The sequence below is a fragment of the Phallusia mammillata genome, chromosome 1 (assembly GCF_965637545.1).
Source record: "Phallusia mammillata chromosome 1, kaPhaMamm4.hap1.1, whole genome shotgun sequence".
Classification (NCBI taxonomy): Eukaryota; Metazoa; Chordata; class Ascidiacea; order Phlebobranchia; family Ascidiidae; genus Phallusia; species Phallusia mammillata.
Window position 1 is genome coordinate 34,819,919 of NC_137252.1, and position 17,076 is coordinate 34,836,994.

The 17,076-nt window shown below is 34.9% G+C and overlaps 1 protein-coding gene, 1 long non-coding RNA gene and 1 other non-coding gene across 3 annotated transcripts; 1 reads left to right on the forward strand and 2 right to left on the reverse strand.

Moving 5' to 3' along the window:
• Positions 1 to 4: 4 nt before the first annotated feature.
• On the reverse strand, positions 5 to 1,303 carry LOC145208912 (uncharacterized). The gene is made up of 2 exons (XR_013854961.1): positions 971 to 1,303; positions 5 to 223 (listed from the first exon to the last, which is right to left on the reverse strand). It is a non-coding gene; the product is annotated as an uncharacterized LOC145208912 (long non-coding RNA).
• Positions 1,304 to 1,749: 446 nt separating this feature from the next.
• LOC145234448 (uncharacterized) lies at positions 1,750 to 16,394 on the forward strand. Its single transcript, XM_080099180.1, has 13 exons — positions 1,750 to 1,984; positions 4,034 to 4,077; positions 4,201 to 4,270; positions 7,846 to 7,944; positions 10,514 to 10,561; positions 12,028 to 13,326; positions 13,585 to 13,665; positions 13,879 to 13,950; positions 14,205 to 14,440; positions 14,656 to 14,814; positions 15,309 to 15,470; positions 15,615 to 15,776; positions 15,886 to 16,394. The coding sequence occupies exons 1-13, from the start codon at positions 1,843 to 1,845 to the stop codon at positions 15,907 to 15,909; spliced, it is 2,598 nt and encodes an 865-aa protein (XP_079955306.1). The 5' UTR covers positions 1,750 to 1,842; the 3' UTR covers positions 15,910 to 16,394.
• Trnas-gga (transfer RNA serine (anticodon GGA)) lies at positions 3,622 to 3,695 on the reverse strand. The gene has a single exon. It is a non-coding gene; the product is annotated as a tRNA-Ser (tRNA).
• Positions 16,395 to 17,076: the final 682 nt, after the last annotated feature.

Below are 17,076 nucleotides of genomic sequence, written 5' to 3' on the forward strand. Positions count from 1 at the left end.
AAGATTTATTGCAACAAATACAATGTGTCCTTTATTAGAAGTGAGAACAAACAGCAAACATCCGAAAGAAGCACTTTGAATAAAAATTAAATAGTTTCCATTGCAGCGACAGAGCTTAGTACCTACTCGCAGCCTCCGACCAAATTTTGTGTCCTAGAGCAGATCAACTTTAAGATGTAGATCTCGCAACCAACCAAAGGCTCCTTAACAAAGCAATTGTATCCTAAAAAAACAATCACATGATGATCACAATTTGTTAAGGAAAAATCAGTGAATTATATAAAAAAGTTAAAAAAGCAAACCACATTCAAACCCACTTACTTTTCCTAAATCAAAAAAAAATTAAATACTTGTCACAAATACATTCTTATCAGCAAACATAATCAAACAATATGGGCAACCAAACAACTGTTTCAATTAACCATCCCCTGCAAGACTGTATTTAATTGATAAACAACTAGTTTTGTTTTTCACCATTTTTCACATATGTCCTGTGTTTTTATCATAATGTCACTATGATTGTTGTGTCAAGATGTATATGAACAAAATACAACACAATTAAGTTGGTTAGTAATAATTATGGGGTGTAACATAGCATTTAAAATGTGCACATGTTTTAATATAGTTTTTTTACTGTGTGTCCTTTGAAATGGTGCAGCAAATAATTTTTCCAATTTTAAACAAAAACATAGCAGTTGTAGCCCTGGCAGTGTTCTGGTTTTCGTGGTTGGCACAGTTTAAAGTTCCAAAAATATGCGACACACTTTCAGTATTCTTTAACATATTGCAACGCTAGCATTCATAAGTGAACAAAACTTCAAGTGGATTCAACCCAACATTTTGTGGTATGTAAATTAGATGCTAGAACTTAAAATATATAAACGAATTTGATATGATTGCAGATAGGCCCTGTAAAAGGGTCTTTTCAAATTATTCAATTAATGACAAGCATAAAAAGATTGCATTGTACCTTTTTTATCTTTCATATTTTTAAACCCTTTTTTGATCAGTGATCTAGAGCTTGTTAGTCAGTGCACCAATAACGTCACAGTTTAAAAGGTGTTCAAGTAACCTTATTCGGGTCTATCACATTCTGAGCATAAAAAAGCTTGTGTGTTTCGGAATGTCAATGATTGTTCCATTCCTTACTTCCTGTACCCTATGGGCAGAAAAATGCAGACTTGAACAAAACCTTCATTAACAAAACTACTGAAAAATCTGCAAATCATTACGATTCAATTTTATCCAAAAACCTTCATAAAGATGGACATAACCTTCTTTTTTAATTACCACTATAATCAAAAAAGCGTCTAAATTCGCGTCAAAATAGCCCTGCAACTGAGGTAGCCTGCTCAAACATGCTCAAACGGTCTTACTTTTTGTTTCTATTTTATTGCGCAGCGAAGCGTGGATTTGTTTGTTGTTAAAAAAGAGGAACCATAGTAAGTTAGCAAAAGAGGAACAATCATAGTAAGGATTTAGTAAGTTTGTAAAATCCGATTTACAGTTTATAAATGTGCTTTCGGCATTTTTAAATTTACAAAACTTGGTTTGGCAAAAAAAGATAGAAAACTTGCAATAAAACCCTAGCGGTTGCCAAGCAACACCGCAGCTTGGGTTGGTTGTCAATAATTGTTGAAAATACTTATGCATATTGGCTGGGTTGTTTGGGAATTATATTGCTACAGAATTTCGCTCAAACAGTAAAATAAAAAATATATGACATGAATTTGTAATTTTTTAGCTTTTTTGGGTCCCCCCAAAAATTAGTACAGTGTTTAAGTGTTACATTGATAGACGAAATATTTTTTGGATGTTACAAGAACGCATTAGGGTGATAAAATGGGTCAATGCTGCAGCAAACAGAAAAGGAAACATTGCAAATGTTATGCTGGCTCCAGCCATGAATTATCTGCTATTTCAAGATCCAGAAATGGCTCAACATCAAGTATTAGCTCAACTGCTTCAGATCAACTTATAACAGGTGGGAGTGTGGGACCATAGGCGCCCACTTGCTAAAATAGGCGGGGAGGCGGCTCGGTAAAGACGGAAATATTTTCAGCCCGGACGTCACCTAACGTCGCAAGTTACAGCCTTTACAGTGTTTCTCTACTGGTATACATTAGCAGCTGATGCCGACCCAACTATACAGTAAACATTTTTTCTTTCCCCGGAACAATTATTACAAAGCATGTTTTATTTTTACGCAACAAGGCGCACATGCGTCTAAAAAGCCATTATAATAATCGTTTCTAGGTCGTTTGGTTGGTTTCAACCATGTTTTCTATTTACACAGCAAATTGCATGTAACGCATTTAAGTTTAGTTTATTTTAAATCAGCAATTACCAAAGTAAAGCCCGCGAAGGTATTTGTTCTAAATATATATCTTGGAAAACAACGAGTTAACCGTTGAAAGTTAATTTGCTACGAAAGTGTACCCACAACAACATGTGGTCTTAAGTTTACTTAGTTCTGCACTTCACAGGACGCATAAAAATGATCCAAAAACAGTTTGTTACATCACAGACAAGACTTAAAGTACCCATGCGTTCGTTACTGTGCGTATACAGTTGCCTTTCTTTGTTAATTGTGATGACATAAGTGAGAAGTTAGTAATTTATGTCAGATAATTTTAGTAGCGCTATCTCTTACAGTAGCGCTATCTCTTAATAATATTGTAGCTCCTGCTGGTCCCACAAAAGCGCTTTGTAGACCACAATTGCGGAACGGGCGCTGCGTTTTCGCTTGTAAGCTATGTGGCCGTCAATGTCATTTTCATGCTATGCGGCTCACCCTGAAAAAAATTGGCTACCCCCTTTCTAAACGATGTCAATTTGTGTCGATGTTACTGACCGAGTTTTCGCAAACACTCCTTGCATGTTTTTATCCAATGGCTCATTGCATATAACCAGGGTTACCATCGACATGGAACTCGAAATAAGGACACACGAACAATTCGACTTTCATGTCAAACGAAACAAACGTTTTTGAACAAATCTTTGCATGAGCCTTGACATATCACATGTCATATTTCTTTTTGCCAGGAACATTCTGTTCCAACTCCTTGTTCGTAGAAAACACTTAGTGCATCTCACGACAGCCCAGGTCTAGGTTTAGCGGGGATTTGACTTGTAATTGTTAAAAATAAGACAAAATAAGAACTTAAGTCAAAAACAAGGACAGTTGTTGGAAATAAGGACAAAAACTTTTTCTAAGACATTGCCCTTGGTTTGTCTGTTCAAACTACCGTAAGCAGTCGTTGACTGTGCAGTAGTACAGAGTTACTATAAAACTGTATGTGCATAAATTAACGCAAAACTTGTTTATGACGTAGTCAGCGACGCAAATACCCGGGGAGGCGGCGCCTCCCCGCCTCCCCATAAGTGGGCGCCAGTGTGTGGGACTATTGTCTAAGTTTGTGTGAATATGTCGAAACATAGGTCACTATGTTTCAATTTTTTTTTCATGTACAATGCCTAGGTAATATGTAAAAGGGTGTCTAGTATGAAACAATGTTTAAGATGGATCACAGTACGCCAGGCCCATTGAAGGCGCTATACCGAATCATCCGGTCACCAAGCATTCACCACCAAATGGCAAGGCGTAGGCTAGAAAAATCTAGCCTGCGGTGGGATTCGAACCCACGACAGGAGTCTTTCCGGGACTCGCGCTCTACCAACTGAGCTACACAGGCCCAGTGGAGAATCCGCCGAAAGTCGAATCACAAGCACCGTTGCCTGCCTCGTATGCTGCACATGTCAGCTTCGTAGTAGGGGATCGCCAGATTGACCAGTATCAGTTAAGATGTTTAAGATGGACTGTGACATTTAATTTAGTCATTCACACCCTTTTTACATACTTTTTAGCCATTATCGTCATCTAATTCAGACTGAAAAACAGGTCACTGTTGATTTAGTTTTTACTGTTTAGTCCACTGTCCAAGTATATAGCTTTAAGCAAACAGAAATGGTTTCTGATGATATTTTGTTTTGTTATAGCTTATTTTTCATTTACTCATTTCTTTATCAACAGAAAAAGCTGTTGAACAACCTGGGCCAAGCAATAGCCATATTGAGGTCAGTTGATTAAATGAGTTCTAAGGGTTTGGAAAATGGGAAGGAATAGAAATACACCTAAATACAATTAATGTGTCATAATTTAACATAATAATAACTTTTTATTATTAAAATGAATTACAGGAAGATGAAACCTTGGCTCTTAAACCACAGACAACTCCTCAAAAGAAAACTTTCCAGCAAGCTGAAAAAGGTAAAAAAATGGCATATTTTATTAATTTTTTTGTTTTTGAAAACCAACTAACTGCAACCTCTTAGAGAAAAGTTAGGATGAACATAAATTTATAAGTAGGTTTACCTTTAAAGCATGGATGCTGACCAGCGATAACTGGATATTTATCAACAAATTATAGTATGTAAGCCTATTATCAAGCCAGTTTCCTAAGCATTCTCTTATCGCAAGGCATAAGCTAGGAAAATCTGTGCCGTAATGGAATTCAATCCTACAAAGTTATTATGGGTCACCTTCCTTGAATGGGACACTTGTATAATGTTTTTGTGCACATTTTTAAATATTGGCCGATTATCACAAACTTTACAGGACTGTTGACTGGGTTATTATGGTTTCCTATTTACTAGTTTGTGTGTAGAACCGAACCAGTTACCCTATTAACCTCCCTTAAATGGGTGGATTTTTTAAACAATGTTGAATTTGTATGAAATTAAGATTGCATGTAGAATTTGTCATTAATAGGAGCTGTTTGTTGTGTTAAACCCTGTAGTCCCAATGTTTACCCCTCTAGACACTTAATGTAGGTGAGTTTTTAACAATGTTAAAACTAAATTAAATTTGGACAGCTAGTAATTCCAATTTATAAAAAAAAGTCATTCATTCTTTGAATTATAGAACATAACATATATATTTCACCTTTATGTAGGGTTGGCAAGCCGGTCAATTGACCGGTCAAATACGGTCAATTGACCGGTCAATTGACAGCACTTTATTTAACTGGTCAAATACTATTTTTAATTTTAAAAATCAAATGTGGTAAATTTTCTTGGACTTGCTTTTTGGTTGTTGAAAAGGGTAATTTATTTCTAAAAACCCTCAAGTAGAACAGTTTAGGGCATACTGTTGTATTAATAAGTGCTTTTTAAGCCAATGTAGATGTGTTTTGTTCATTTGAAATAAATCCCATAACAATTAGGGGATACTTTTCATTTGAAATTAAGATCTGATTTACGTTACGACAAAGGTTTACAATGCAATTAAAAAACATGCATCACTTCTAGCACCGTTTTATCTTAATAAAAATCGGGTGTGATAGGTCCATGAGGGGAAGTTAGTTCATTAGAATTTACTTGGGCATTTTTGCAAATGTTGCACATTTTGACTGACAGATAAAAAATCTAAGTAATTTAAAGCATCTGTGTAAACTTGTAGGTCTACAGCCCTTTTTCTATAGTTGATCCAAAAATTGTTTGTAGCTATATATTTAGCTTATAATTTCCCAGAATAGATTTTTGTGGATAAGTTACAGGTCAGTACTTATTGGGATAAAGTACGTACATATCAAGCTTTTGTATATTCCTTTTTTGTCATGAATGGAGATGTGTCAATAGCTTAACAGCATAAATTACGATTTTAAGCAGGATAAGCGAGGTTTGCAGTTAAATCTCAGTCAAAATTAGACTTTAAACTAATTTATTTCAAATATTATAAGAATCCAGTTTACAAATGTGATTACTGAATGAAAATTACAGACCAACAGTTGGGACCATTGATGAAATGAAGCATGCAATGCAGTCGGAAAAGTCTGTAATATAATATAAACTGAACATTTCCTATTTCACAAACAAATTTACATGAGTTGAAACCTTCATTTCCATTACTTATGGTTTAGAACAGTGGTTCCCAACCTTTTTTGTTACATTCCTCCCTTCGCCCATTTTCGAACTATTTATTCCTCCCCATAAGAAGAAAAACAAATATAACATAAAAAATTATAGCAATTTGAAATAGACCTTATAATTAGGGATGTCCATTCAGAATCCTTTACCAAATGTGAACTGGGTCCAAATTATATGGACATAATAATGTATACACAAAAATATTCTGTAACATTTACAATGTATTTTTTTGCAGTTTTTATGAAATTCCTCCCCTGAACTCATAAAATTCCTCCCTAGGGAGGAATTCCTCCCCGGTTGGGAACCACTGGTTTAGAAGAAGATTAAACTTCCAACTTTTAACTAAAATTGCAATTTAATACTGGGAATAGTATTTGACCGATATTTGACCTATTTGACAAGTATTTGACCGGTCAATTGACCAGATTTTATTTGACCGGTCAAATGCCCAACCCTACCTTTATGGCATCATCGGTATCTGAAAGCAAGTGTGAACACATAACGTCGATGAAAATGTACGCAAAAATATTTAGCTGTGTAAAACCATAAAAATGTAAAATTAATAAAAAACGTTAACAAAATCTGCCGTAACTGAAATCATCACCTTGTAAACCACACTGTGCAAAACATACTGTATAAAACACCAATAAAAAGCAACGCTCAGGGAGATAGGAAAAAAGGGGCAAAAACATGCCTTTTTCAATGGGTGCATCTAAAATATACAGGATCGATTGGTGCACGTTTATACTACTTGGTGCATCTCAATATCGCTTGATGAACAGTTATGTCCCTTGGTGCATGTTTATTTCGCTTGGTGCACATTTATATCGCTTGGTGCTCCTTAGTATCGCTATGGTGGCTAATAGGGGACCTATCATAAATTAAATGCAGGGAATATATTTTCACATTTCAAAAATAGGTCATAGTGTGTATGCAATGGCAAAATGTGCTAAGCCAACCTTCTAGCTTTAAATAAGTTTGTATCTTTTAGTTGGATTGCCAGTCCTTTAGGTCAGAAATACAATCCCTAATGTGCTGAAGTTTTAAATGTTTGTGTTTGTGTGTAGGTTTTATCTTGTTTGTTATGCAGCATTACGGTATAAATGTATTGCGTTTAGCAAAATACAGTTAAGAATAAACCGTTGTCACAGAGTGGCTTATTAATTTTGACATTAAAAAATCTCAAAAAACAATACTTGGATTTGCATAAATTGGGCTAAATGCTTTTGTTAAACTTACATATCAAATTGACTGCATGTACCCGAAAACCTTATAAAATGTCCAACGGCGAGAGGCTACAGCAACTTAACACATATTTTTGTGAAACAATGCTGGTTTTGGAACAAATTTCTTATACTTTTTTCTCAACATGGCTTCTTAATATATAAGCTATTGCTGCCAGGCATAATATCAAGTTTATAGAGCTTCTTAATTTGTCAGTGTCCAAAGAACTATCTGTTTGTTTGTTTTCAGGAGAAGTTTAAATGTTACTGCTGTAAGTCAAGTGGTGTATGTAATAAATCGTAAATAGGATTTCGAGTATATAAATTGTTAATATGTAGCTTGTTTTAGCTTCAGATTTTCTGATTAATAGATTCAAACGCATTATCAGCATAGGAAGTATTGACTGCAGCTCAATCAATGTTGGATATGGTTCAGAACCTCTGGTCACGAAAAAAAAAACACTTTCCATGTGATGTTACAGTTTTATATAATACCACATTGTGATGTATTGGTTCACACTGTAGATAGATTGTTTAGAAATACTACTATGTAATTTGGACTACTTAAAACATCAGTAGTCAATCTCCATGCTTTGATTAATTTGAAATGAAGCTGTAAATAATAATAGCTCTCCATTATTTTAAAGCATCATTTCTTAACTTTTTTTAAAGACATTTTTTACATTTTGTTTAGAACAAATTGTTGCAAACAAACTGAATATTGATTTGAGAGATGCATCAGTTTCTGGTTCCGCGGTGGTTGGAGTTGAGAACATGCATCAGACTAATATTTGTGAGTTATTATTATAATTGAATACTTAAACAACCCTATTTGAATTTTCTCTTTGTCTGTAGAAATGTTTTTACTCTTTTTTACCTACTATCTATAGATTTGTTGATACCCCTGAGATGACTTTACAAAATTGGTGGTCTCAAAGTTGGGTCATTTTCTCTTTGTTGAAAAGCTTACACCGTAACTGCTTTTAAACCTCCATTCAATATGTGTTGGTTGAATAATAAGCCATTGTAATGTTTTTTTAAATGATAGCTTTGCCTCCAATTTAGGTTATATTTTAAATGCAAATTTTGTTTACAAATTGAAATTGGGACCATATAAGATGTGGTTTCCAAACTTTTTGTGACACAACCCAAATACCTTGTTTTGTGTTTGCATAATTAGTTGTCTGCAAAGCAATTGAGTTTTTCAAAATTTTGGTATGAATGAAATTACTGCAATGGGAATTTTTGGTCACTTAACTTTGTTTCATGGATAGACTTAAAAAACATAACTGCCAGACAACTTGTGCATACAGAATACATCTTAGTACAGACATTTTTACAATTATTATGGGTCCCCTTCCCTGAAGGGGACACATATTGTTTTTGTCCGTATTTTTTTTTCTTTTTTCTGTCTAACGCTGGCTTGTGAGACGTGTTTGGTCAAGAAAGATTGCTCCAAATTTATTCAAATTTACAGAGATGTTAGTTAATAATCCAAATTTGATCCTCCTAAAGTTTGACCCCAATTGACCCCGATTGACCCAGCGGTTCACCCACAGGCCCCCAAAACGTAAAATTTTTGAAACGGCTGTACTGACTAAAGTACAGCATCTTGGAGTTTCATGCTTTGTTGGTTGATGCGATGTAAGGTTTTTTAAAGAATTTTGTATCTTTTTTTCGGATTCGCCCATTTTTTACCCTTTAAACCCCGAAATAAAAAGTTTTAAGGCAGAAATACATGCCCTATGGTGCAGAAATATTTGAAAAAGTTAACAATTGTTTAAGCAGGGTATTCGTTTAGTATTTAAAATTTTGCCAGTTACCTTTACAACCCATAATACGTGTACGCTATAAGTCAGATATAAGTCTCAAGGGAGGAATTCACTGGTTTACGATTAAGGCAGCAGAGCGGGAGTGCTCAGCTTGACGTCTGGACAGAGGTTTTACGAGACAGTCGTTTGGGTGATTAGAAATCAGCTGTTTTTTTGTGCAGCAATGCTGTGTCGTTTTATTGAGTTATCACGCGCATTTTCAGTATTGGGCAGGTTTTACACCTAAGACGTAATTCGAACTCGATAAACGTACTTCGGTTTCGTTTATGTCAGGCAAAACATCGTTGATCAACATAAATATGAAATTTAATAAACTTAACTTTTTTGAACGCCGCGATAAATGGTCTTTAAATTCTCGTTGTCAGCTTCGCCGTCTCATAACCACGGGTCACTAAAGGTCAACTTGTAGGTATTACAACACCGTTACAAATTTTTCGTCATAACGTATCTTCTTTATTTTTGACAAATCAATTCAAGAATCAGTACCTAAGTCATGTATAAATTAGTCTAAACGGTATTGTTGAACACTAACGACTGCATGCTATTAAAAACAATGTCGAAAGGTCATTAAACGGTCGTTTTTGCGAAACAAAGTTAAGTGAAAAACAAGTTGTTATGTATACCTTTGTAGCAAACGACTTTTTTATATAGTGTCTAATACAACAGTTAAGGCTTTCTAGGAAAATTTGTGTTTAAAAACTGAACTTGAACCACAATATCAAGGTCAAAGCAAGAGATTAAATTGAATGTATTTCCCCGTTCTTTTTTCACCGATTTTTTTGTAATTATATGACAATAATGATGCTAAAAGAATACGGTAAAGAACTTTTAAAGTTAAGTTTATGCTTTGTGAAAAATTTGTCCTTAAGAATATAAAAATAACCGCCACATAGGTTTACCGTAAATCCGCATAAACACGCGTGTGGGGACCCATTCGTTTTTGCTTGCAAAAACAATCATGTATGTAGATAAAATTGTGTATAGTGTAGTAAATTGGTAAATATCGTATAGAATATATAAAATGGAAGTATATCAGAAAGCCACTTTTCTAGTTACTTTTGTCATTTCGGTGCAGGTAGTAAACTGAATTGGGGGGTTGTAAAAGCAATAACAAAAAAGTAAGAGCAAAATGTATGGGATACCATCAATGATAGTAACATATCTCCAGTTCTTATGTGTTTGTTACCACTCACTGTCAGTTCCATGTGCTACCTGTGACATCATCCTACACATTCACTTTTCCTTAGTGCTTATACGAGTTGAGTTGAGCTTATTTCCGTTTATTATATAAACCTGTTTCAAGCACGATTGACAACCTGCACTGGTCAGTGAATCATCTGCACTAGCTGCATTTTATATGACCAGTTCGCTAACAAGAAAAACCTTCTTGATCTGATTTTAATGACCCTGAATCGTCGCAGTCGTTTTTCTTGAAAGGAGATTTCAATAATAAGAAAAGAATTACTAAGTTCGCTAACAGTTCTGTTTTTAATTGAATAATTTTATTTTTCAATAATTTATTTTTATCAGATTACAACAATGTTTCTGAGAGGCAGTCACCAACTGAAGAAGACAAAGGTAAACAATTCTTATTTAAGCATAAAAACTCTTCGCTATTATACTATCTTATAAAACAGGGGTCTCCAACACGTGGCCTGCGGACCTGATGCAACCGGTGGTGTTATTGAGACAAATAATAATATCGGGTCAAATAAAACAAGTTTTTTTGTTTTACTTACCATCGAAGGTTGAACAACCTAAAATGAATAAATAATTAACCCACGCCCTATCACGACATTAAAAATTATAAATTCAATCATGGTGATACATTATTTTTCTGTTAAAATAAAGCATGAAATATTTTGAAATATAAAGTATGTTGAAAATGTGTCCCAGGACAAATTTTGAATTGGAGCCTCCTGTTCTAAATTATGTTAAATATTTGTTAAAAAAAGAATGGACATCACTGCAAACTAACAGTTTTGCAAACAAAATGACAAATTTTTGACATTATTAGCCAATAATAAAAGTATTTTCAAAAGCTTACAATAGATTTTTGTAAAAATCTAGTTATTTCCCAATTGTTGTTTGAGCACTAGTTTTAACAGGTCTATTGTAACTTGAACTAGTGGGGAAAAAACAAAACTTGCTCAGAAACTACACAAACTTCCCTTGGGTACTAATAATACTTTCATTGTGTTTTAAAAAAGGTTGTATTTTTACACTCGATCACAAATCATGGTGACAAACATCTAGAGCAGTGGTTCTCAAACTTTTTTATTGTCGGGGCCAAATGGTATTTTTTAAGTGTGTAGGGAGCCGCAAAAAAACAAAACCTTGAGAAAATCACTGAAGATTATTACTTTGAAAGCTAAAATAGCAATGTTTGGTGGTTTTCTGAGGTTTGGTGCGAGCCGCAGAATAAATAGTTGGGAGCCGCATGCAGCCCCGAAAACCGAGTTTGAGAACCACTGATCTAGGGTGAACTGCTGAGAATCAATAAACCTAACCCAAGTTTGTAAGTCAAAAAGGACATTTCTTCCAAAAAAGGACAATAATAACCGAGTATTGCTCATTCAGCAGTTTTATTATAAACAATACGATGGTTTATAATAAAACTGCCGGAGGAGCAAAACTCGGTTATACATTATGCCTGGCAGCAATAGCTTATTTAACAGTCAATAATATTTACTAAACGCCATCTATCAATATAACGACAAGTTACCGAAATAGGACTGTTTATGATTGCAGTGGATTTTTTTACCATTACCTACACACATTTATATATGTAAAGTAAACCTTTGCCATATACTCCATTTTAGTGTGGTATGCATTTATATACATTTCAATTTCATTTGCTGCAAGTGACCAACATTGTGCCTAAAACATCAGGTGAAAGTAAAAAAAGCGCTTTATATCCTTGTGTAAATAACCAGCACAAATTAGAATCAACCATTTAACTGCATAAGTAACAAAAAAATAGAACATTAGCATTGGCATGTTTTTTTACATTATCACCTGATTTACATGCAATTTGATTTCAGATGCTGCCATTAAAAAGCACCAGGAGCAGCATTTAAAAAGCTTACCAGAAAGTGTGGTGCTTCATGATCCAAAAAAGAAATATAGCCAACTACCTGATGTACATCCAAAAATGCATGAGTATGAAGCATATGGAGGAAAGGGTCCTGTGAGAAAAGTGAATTTCACACCATCTACACAACAACAGAAACTTTACTCCACTGCAAATCCAAAGCCTGTCTTCTTCACTGATATTTTAAACCTAAACTTAAGTAAAAGGTTTATTGCAATAGTTGGCCCACCTGGCTCTGGAAAAACAACTTTATCAAAACAATTAGCAAAGTTCAGCCAGCCAAATCAATCTGCCAAGTTTCTTATTAGGTTCATGGACCTAAATTATGAGCAACCACTGACATACAAACAACTTTTTGTTGACTTTCTTTGTCCGAGATTGGATAAAGAAACAAAAGAAAATGCCTTTCAATGGATGGTAGAACACCAAGATAAGTGTGTTTTTGTGTTTGACGGCTATGACCAGGCTGTGTGGACTCTTGAAAACATGAAACCTCCTAATGTAGATTATGATACACCTCTAACAATTCAGCAGCTTGTAGCCAATGTTTGTTGCAAAAAGATTTTTGTAGATTCGTTGTTAATTTTCACATCACGCCCACACTCAATTCTTAAAATCCCATCTGAGCTTCGTCCAGCTATCACCATTTATATTGATGACCTTTCAACTGAAGATATGGAAAAGTTGTTCTGTGCTTTGGCAGGGGAAAAAGCAGATGAATTGTGGGATTTGTTATCCACAAAAACCCCACAACTCTTTGGACTTTGTCACAATCCTTTGTTACTGCAGTTTATTGTTTTTGCTGTTTTGCATAGAGGTGTAAAAAGAGTGAAAACGGTCACTGAGGTTTTTCAAACTGTGTTAGAGCAACTGAGATACTCCGAACATGCACGTCAAATGGACATTGGCAAGTTATGGGAACCAATTGGTAAAATGGCATATGAAGGAATGCTGCAAAAAACAGTTGTTTTTAACAGACAAAATCTTGGAGATCTTGATGCCACTGTTGTTCAAGATGTCATCATAGCCTTTTCTCGTATAATTGGTTTTCCGAGTCAACGACTATTTGATGGTGACCAGCTATTTTACTTCTTGCATCAAATGTTACAGGAAATGTTTGCTGCCAAGTACATATCTGAGTTCATGTCTGATGAAGAATTCCACAAAATTGTTACTGAGGTAGCCAAAGGAGGTCATTGGTCGATGGTTCGGCGATTTTTATGTGGTCTCTTACTTGGAGAAGGAAAAGGTGGATTGCTAAGTTATACATGGGTTATTTTATTGTTCAATAAAGTATGATCAGTACCTAGGATTAACATAAAATTATACTGTAATTGCTTTTAGTTCAAGGGCATTGCACTTACATCAAATTTAAACATCAAACATACAGCATGTTTTACTGTTTTAGCAGTATTAATTTCTTTGTTTTGCCTAAAGGGCTTTTTTAGTTGATGGGAGTACAGATATTTCATCAATTAAGTTACTTTAACTTTAAATATTATGACAGGTATGACTCCACAATTGGTTGGTCCCAGCACTTCGATGTACAGTTACAATCTAGCAGAAGCAATGCAGGAACAAAGAGCAGGTATTCTGACTACATCTGGCCACTTTTTCCCTTAATTTTGTTTTGGTGGCAAAGTTGTCTTCTCAACGGAGTTTTAAAACCTGTTGCTAGAATTTAAACGTTTACTTGTACTGTATATGCGTTTTACTGTTTTACAATTATTCTGGGTTTTACTGTTTGCATTTACCGCCCTTTCTTTTTCATAAATAATATAACCATTTTTTGTTTTTGCAGATAAAGTAAAAATGTTTCGTGATAAGCACATCGAATTCATGAAAACCAACCTGCGTGGATATGCATTGATTGGTAAGAGATCTTTTTTTGCTGAGGCAGTGGTTCGCAACTGGTTGTCCTTAATGAAACTTTGAGTGGCCCACACAACACCCTATACTTGGTGACTAAATGGAAATTGTTGCTTGTTATACACCTGTAAGTGTAACCCAACATTTTTTATTTGGTCAAGTGGTCTATGGCCTGAAACGAGTTAAGAACCACTGTGGATCCCTGAGTTCCAAGTCTAAATATGCTGATGTAAACGTTTCTCATGTTTGTTTATTAAGATCTATTCACGGACTTACAAGAATGCTCGGATGATGAAAAGAATTTGCTTGCTACTTATCTTTCTCCGATGTTACATTTAAGCTACACTCCCATCTCATCTAGTGCAGCTCATACCTTGGCTGAAATCCTTGTGAGGTTGGATCGAGATGTTAAGTGGCTGTACCTTAACAAATGCCACTTGAACTCAGACACACTGACTTTGATTTGTGGAGGAATCAATGAAATGAAACACGAGGTTTGTCAAGATTGTGATTTTTCTCTTCAGGAAGTTTTATTTGTTTGATATGTGTAAACTGCATAAAATTAAAAAAAATTGATTCAATTCAACAAAGCCTGAAATTAAAGAAAACAATGCCACAATCATGTCACTTGTCAGTAATAAATATCTACTTATTTCAACTTGTTTAATTACTTAATATTTCTGACAAATATTTATTCAATGTTATGCAGGTGAAAATTCTTGATCTGTGTGACAACAAGTTAGGAGTTGATGAACTCAAAATTATTTCTGGTTGTCTAAACAAAGTTAGAGGTGTGGTGCTAAAGGATGAGATAACTGCAGCTGGTTTGGAAGTTTTGTGCAGTGAAATTAAACACCTTGATATCCCGGTAAGATTTCACATTATTACAAACCTGAAATTAAATAAATGACGGCACAATAAAGTCACTTCTCATGTGACGTAGCGAATTTGATCGACGAAATCGGTCACACAAAGACAAACAACTGTAAAGCGTAAAACGTGTCTTTTTTCCCCGCTTAACCGCTTAACAAGGTACAACACAATCTTTCAAGTTATGCCATGACTAAAACTGTGTCTATTTGATTTTCAAACATTACCGTTTTTTCCACTTCAGGCAATAAGTCAGTAATTCATTGGCATGCTTGCAACCATGGCCGAGGCAACCTTAAACCCTACAGAACTAAAATGATAATGAAACACAACCATTCTGTTGCGTAGCACCACTGTTTGCCTGGTACAAAATCATGTGTTTTTTTGTCAAACGCGTAGCGTACGACTTCCCCTGACGTCATAAATGATTCGGTTGGTTCGCCGAATTTATTCGTTACATCTCTACAAATAATATCATTAAATCTTATGCAGATGGAATATCTTGATCTGAGTCGCAACGAGTTCGGAGTTGAAGAGCTCACAATTATTTCTTGTTTCATAAACAAAGTGAAAAAGTTGGTGCTGAAAGAATGCAAGCTTTCTACAGATGGCTTGGCGGTTTTGTGCGGAGAAATTAAGCACCTTGATATGCCGGTAAGAATTGCTATTTCGACATTGTTTGAAACACGAAATTGAATAAATGACAGCACAATTACACCACTTTTTATGGGAAATTTGATTTGTTTTTCAGTTCGTTCAGTTACTATTTGCAATAAATAATCATCAATTTTTTTGCAGATGGAATTTCTTGATCTGACTGGCAACAAGTTCGAAATGGACGAAGTGGAAATTATATCTGGTTGTTTAATCAATGTGACCAATTTGGTGCTGGCGGGTTGTGGAATTTCTGATGATGGGAAACAGATGTTATATGCAGAATTAGAAAGACTCGGACTTCCTGTAAGTTTGTTTGTGTAATTGAAACACAAATATTTTCTAGTTTAAAATTACCTATTGAACCAAATAGTGACTTAACCATACTGAACGTTATTTTGTTTGTTTGTTTTAGTCGTGGAATATCTACATCGGATGACTTTATTCAAGATTCCGACATTGACGAAGAAATATCTGATGAAAGTGCAACATCAGATTCAAACGTTTTTATTAACGCTATGTTCACGAACTTTCAGAACTTTGTCTTTTGCTTACGATTTGATTGTGACCCTCGTGATACTAAAAAGCAAACATTTTTGAAAAGAGGTTTAGTAACATTGCTTATTGAAAAAAATTTAATACCCGAACATACAATTTATGTTTAGAATAAAGCGTGATCATAGTAATAAAATTCACACCTGTTAATGTTTATTACCAACTAAAACGTCATTATTTTATTAACGTTACGCGATGTGGGATTCCGCACTATAAAAGGGTCATGAAAATCTTGCCACGATATTTACTCTGTGTTTGCTTGTACTCCTAATTTTCACCGTCTTTGCAAAAGTTTTTATGATGCTTACCACCCACGAAAAATGTCTTGTTTTTGCCATCTTAACATAAATAAACTCATTTGTCCATCTCTCAACATGTAACTGAAAATCAACTGAAGATGTTACCCGCACCGCGTTTAACCGGCATTCTTATTTATCGACATTTTTTCGGCAGTTTGAAAACTGTAAAATTGTCCCCTGTCGTGTCATCATGCAACAAAACGTGTCAATGGAAAACAGAATCATCGGTGATCAAAGCAAATGTTAAGGCAAAAAGCAAACAAATGCAGTTAGAAACACAATCTTGTGCACCAGTCAAAATCGTATACAAACAAACACATAAACTTGAACGGCACTGAAAAACAGCAAAATATTTGCTTTGTTTATGTTAAGATGTCCCAATAGTTTAAAACAAAAACGATTAAATTCCTTAAGGTGGATGGCTGTGAGATGTGGCGTTAAGCGCATTTTCTGCAGACAGAATGTTCAGAAGTATGAACGAAAATGTAAATCAGGGACGAGGACATTAAAGGAACAAGTGTTGGTTTCTAGCCAATTTGCGGGGGCGAGTGGGTGCGCGTGGTGTGTTGTTCTTGACTTGAAAGCTTGTTAATTCTTCTGCTTCTCGTGGCTCGTATCGGTCGTCTGCAGTAGCGAGTAAGTTCATTATTACGATTCTTAACGCTTGCTGCATAGAGCCGACATGATCCACAAAAGACCAATTTAGTTCTTGTCTTTTATTCTGGTTACGCAACACACATCGAGTCTCATTT